Source organism: Homarus americanus, unplaced genomic scaffold, assembly GCF_018991925.1.
Source record: "Homarus americanus isolate GMGI-L3 unplaced genomic scaffold, GMGI_Hamer_2.0 scaffold57185, whole genome shotgun sequence".
In the NCBI taxonomy this organism is placed as follows: domain Eukaryota; kingdom Metazoa; phylum Arthropoda; class Malacostraca; order Decapoda; family Nephropidae; genus Homarus; species Homarus americanus.
In genome coordinates this window covers 20889-26047 of record NW_024717524.1, presented here as the reverse complement: position 1 = coordinate 26047, position 5159 = coordinate 20889, and the positions used below count along the sequence as shown (strand labels likewise).

Sequence of the window (5159 nt, the reverse complement as noted above, 5' to 3'; positions counted from 1 at the left end):
TGTGACCAAGACCTAACAGGCATGACCTACACCGTAAACATGACCTAAGTGGCGCGTCTGACCAGAAAGAGGTGAGCTAAACTAGTCTGAATATTCCATCAATATTTCTGACTCACTGAACATGACCTGATCCAACACGGTGGATCCCTGTAGTCGACGGAGTGACCTTAGTTATCAGCACCATGACCTGAGGACCTGAGTTGACCTTTAAAAAACTGTCGTCATTCATGTCGGTCCTTACTCGACCTTGTGACCTCTTAAGTGATGCACCTGGTTGGTCATGTGACGTATAAGTTCGATCTCTGACCTCATGAAGATGATCTGAATCGACCCCTGAGGATGCCCCCGTGACCCCCGAGGAGGCCACGGGTTGACCTCGTACCCCGAGAATGCCCCAGGTTGACCTCGTACCCCGAATATGCCCAAGGTTGACGTTGTGCCCCGAGGATGCTCCAGGGTGACCTCGTGCCCCGAGGTTGACCCCGTGGCCAGAGGATGCCCCCCCTGCCCAGAGTGAGCCTCAGGTTGCCCCCGTGACCCTTGAGGACGCCCCAGGTTGTCCACGTGTCCCTTGAGGATGCCCTCGGTTGACCCCGTGATCCGAGGGTGCCCCAGGTCACCCCTCTGCCCCGAGAATGCCCCAGGACACCCCTCTGCCCCAGGTTCCCCCCGTGATCCCTGCGGATGCTCCAGGTTTTCCCCGGGAGCCTTGGGGATACCCCAGGTTGACCCCGTTATCCCTGGGGATGCCCCCAGGCTCCCCCTCTGCCCCGATGCCCCAGGTTCCCCCTGTATCCCTGGGGATGCCCCAGGTCACCCCTCTGCCCCGAGGATGCCCCAGGTTCCCCCCGTTATCCCTGGGGATGCCCCAGGTTAACTCCGTGACCTAAGAAACATAAGAGTTGTACCTACCGTAGCTTCAGCGACCTTGGGGTACGATGGAGGACTCCGCGGCGCGACCAGCGTGGCGGTGGTGGCCGTGGTAAGGAAGGCTTCTGGTTTGAGCGCCTCACCGTCCATGTTCACCATCTAGCGTCACACTTTACTCACTATTCATCTACTCACTCACTCACTGAACCCACCAGCTCGAAAGAGAGAAGAGACTCACTGAGACTCACTCTTCTGAATCAACAGTGGGTGGATGAGACTGACTTTTCGTGGGTTTTGTTGTCGACTGAGTCACTGCCGCCACGCGCGATATGGGGGTGGCACACTCTAGATCACACACTGTAAATACACACAGCTCTTTATGTGGACGACGACACGACCATCACGCAGATGTTGGTGCGCACGACAACACTGCTGCTGCTCTATCACATAACAACGACGATGGACTTATTCCCGTGGGTGAGCCGTCTGCTAGTAGGGTCGTTTCCGTAGGGTCGTTTTTCGTGAGGGTCGTATCAGTTGTTGTGGTGGAACGTTTCGGTAAGTCGTTCCGTTTATTCGTGAGTCGTCGTCTGCAAGTGGTTCGTTTCCCAAGGGGGCCGTAATCCGCGAGTCGTATTTTAGAGGGTCGTCCCCGTTGAGGTGGTCAAGATTACTGAGGTCACTCACTATCTGCCACTACTACGCTGCCTCACACACCCCTCACTGATCCAGGTCGTGATGGTGGTGGTCACAACACAACACACTCCCCCTGTGTGGACCTGCTGGCGTGGGCTGGCCTCTACAGGTAGGCCAGCCAGATCAGGTGTAACAGCAGGTGATGGGAGGACACAGCACCACCAGCAGCAGCGTATTATAGCGGCGGTGGTGAAGAAGCGGCGGTGATCACTGAGGTAGTGTCTTAGTTACCGGAGGAAGAATTAAGAAGAGGTTGGTGGAGAAGAAGGTGGAAGAGGATGGCAGGGGTATCTGTTCCTTGCAGCAGCGAGATATTCTGGGGGTCGGGACGCCGGCGCGCGCTGCCGAAATAGCACACACGACGAGGCTGAGACTGCCTACAGCGCCACCTTCTTCCCCTCACTACCACTACCACACGTACCCCTCCTCACCTGCCCTCAACCACAACCCCTACCCCCTCACCTTCTTCCCTCCCTCTTTCTCTCTACCCTAGGGACCACGATGGCCTGGTGTAGGGTGTAAGGGTCAGTCAGTACACCAAAGGGTCACCTGTGTCTCACCTGATACGGATGACCCCCCCACTCATAACTGCTCCTCCTCACCTGCCCTCTCTCCCTCCTCTCAGTATGGTTCTGGTGCAGTGTTTACTAGTGGTGGTTGTACTGGAGTGCCACTCGTCCACACACAGCTGATCCTGTCCGGTGCCAGGTGAAGGTGCCAGCCACTCAGGCTCTGCCAACAACCACCACCACCACCATCAGCCAACACTACCATTGACACCCACTTCACCTACGCTAGGGGCACGACAGCATGGGCCAGGGAGCAAGGGAGGGTGAAGCAAGGGAGGGGTGAAGGGGGAGGGGGTGCAAGGAGGGGGAAGCTGGGAGGGGTGAAGCAAGGGAAGGTAGCAAGGGAGGGGTGAAGCAAGGGAGGGGTGAAGCAAGGAAGTGGAGAAGGAAGCCGAAAGGGGGTAGAAGGTGGAATCGAGGAGGGTAGAGATGAGGGCCAGGGGTAGTGTGAAGCACAGGGGTAGAGGGAGGAAGCGAGTTAAAGGGGAACACGAGCAGGTACAAGGGGGTGCTTAGAGGAGGGAGGGACGGAAACATTACTTCCCACCCCAAGGGTAAAGGGAGGGACAAAGAGGAGGGGAAGAATAGGTAGGGGATGGGAGGAAACAGGAAAAGGTAGGAGTGGGGACGAGTGGGGGGTGAGAGGAGAGGATGACCCATGACCCCATAGTGTGTGTGTGTGTGTGTGTGTGTGTGTGTGTGTGTGTGTGTGTGTGTGTGTGTGTGTGTGTGTGAGGGAAAAAGGAGCAAAGGTGGAGGAGGGGAGGAGGTAGTGAGGGGGAGGAGGGGAGGTAGTGAGGGGAGGGAGGAGGTAGGGAGGGGGAGGAGGAGGTAGTGAGGGGGGGGGAGGAGGTAGTGAGGGGGGGAGGAGGAGAGGAGGGGAGGGGAGGAGGTGAGGGGGGAGGGGAGGAGGTAGTGAGGGAGGAGGGGAGGAGGTAGGGAGGGGAGGAGGCCCGAACCGACCCCAGCCCGCCGACTTTGGGTATTTTGGCATTAAGTCTTACCACGCCGCCACCCTCACTCATACCCGGCACCATACCACCACATACACCATCTCACCATACCACCATACCAACATACCACCACCACCATACCACCACCACCATACCACCATACCACTCACCATACCACCATTCCACCACATACTCACCACCACCATACTACCACCACCATACCACCACCACCATACCACCACCACCATACTCACCACTACCATACTCACCACCATCATACCACCACCACCATAACTACCACCACCATACTCACCACTACCATACCACCACCACCATACTCACCACCATCATACTACCACCACCATACCACCACCACCATACTACCACCACCCACCACCACCACCATACTCACCACCATCATACTACCACTACCATACTCACCACCACCATACTACCACTACCATCACTACCACTACCATACTACCACTACCACATACTACCACTACCATACCACCACTACCATACTACCACCACCATACTACCACCACCATACTACCACTATCATACCACCACTACCATACTACCACTCACCATACTACCCACCACCATTCTACCACTACCATACTACCACTACCATACTACCACCACCATACATACCACCACCACCATCTCTACCACACCACCACACCACTACCATACTACCACTCACCATACTACCACTACCATACTACCACTACCATACTACCACTACCATACTACCACTACCATACTACCACTACCATACTACCACTACCATACTACCACTACCATACTACCACTACCATACTACCCACTACCATACTACCACTACCATTCTACCACACTACCATACTACCACTACCATACTACCACTACCATTCTACCACTACCATACTACCACTACCATACTACCACACTACCATACACTGCCACCACTACCATACTACCACTACCATTCTACCACTACCATACTACCACTACCATACTACCACTACCATTCCACCACCACCATACTACCACCACAAATATACTAACACTACCTACACTACCATACAAACCACTACCATACTAAAATACCACCATCCATGTATAAATAACGCCGAATACACATACATGTATACCCCCGTACATGTATGCTGTACCCTCCCCCATACATGTATATACCTCCCGTACATGTATACTGTACCTCCCTCCCGTACATGTATACCTCCCCGTACATGTATACTGTACCTCCCTCCCCCATACATGTATACCTCCCCCGTACATGTATACTGTACCTCCTTCCCATACATATACCCCTCCCCCATACATGTATACTCCCCCCGTACATGTATACCCCTCCCCCATACATGTATACCTCCCTCCCCCATACATGTATACCTCCTCCCCATACATGTATACCTCTCCCATATGTATACCCTCCCCATACATGTATACCTCCCCCATACATGTATACCCCCTCCCCCATACATGTATACCTCCCTCCCCCATACATGTATACCTCCTCCCATACAAGTATACCCCCTCCCCCATACATGTATACCCCCCCATACATGTATACCTCCTCCCCTACATGTATACCTCCCTCCCCATACTTTGTATACACTCTCCCCCATACATGTATACCCTCCCCATACATATACCCCTCCCCATACATGTATACTCTGTACATGTATACCCTCCCCATACATGTATACCTCTCCCCCATACATGTATACCCCCTCCCCCATACATGTATACCTCCTCCCCCACACATGTACACCCCCCATACATGTATACCTCCCCCCATACATGTATACCTCCCTCCCCCATACATGTATACCCTCCTCAAACATGTATACCCCTCCCCCATCATGTATCCCCTCCCCCCATACATGTATACCTCCTCCCCATACATGTATACCTCCCTCCCATACATGTATACCTCCCTCCCCCACACATGTACACCCTCCCATACATGTATACTCCCTCCCCATACATGCTATACCCTCCCCCATACATGTATACCCCTCCCCATACATGTATACCCCTCCCCCACATGTATACCCCCTCC

General features: G+C 54.2%; 1 protein-coding gene across 1 annotated transcript; it reads right to left on the bottom strand.

Moving 5' to 3' along the window:
- Positions 1-237: 237 nt before the first annotated feature.
- LOC121858908 (collagen alpha-2(I) chain-like) lies at positions 238-1029 on the bottom strand. The gene is made up of 2 exons (XM_042355561.1): positions 913-1029; positions 238-708 (listed from the first exon to the last, which is right to left on the bottom strand). The coding sequence occupies exons 1-2, from the start codon at positions 1027-1029 to the stop codon at positions 238-240; spliced, it is 588 nt and encodes a 195-aa protein (XP_042211495.1).
- Positions 1030-5159: the final 4130 nt, after the last annotated feature.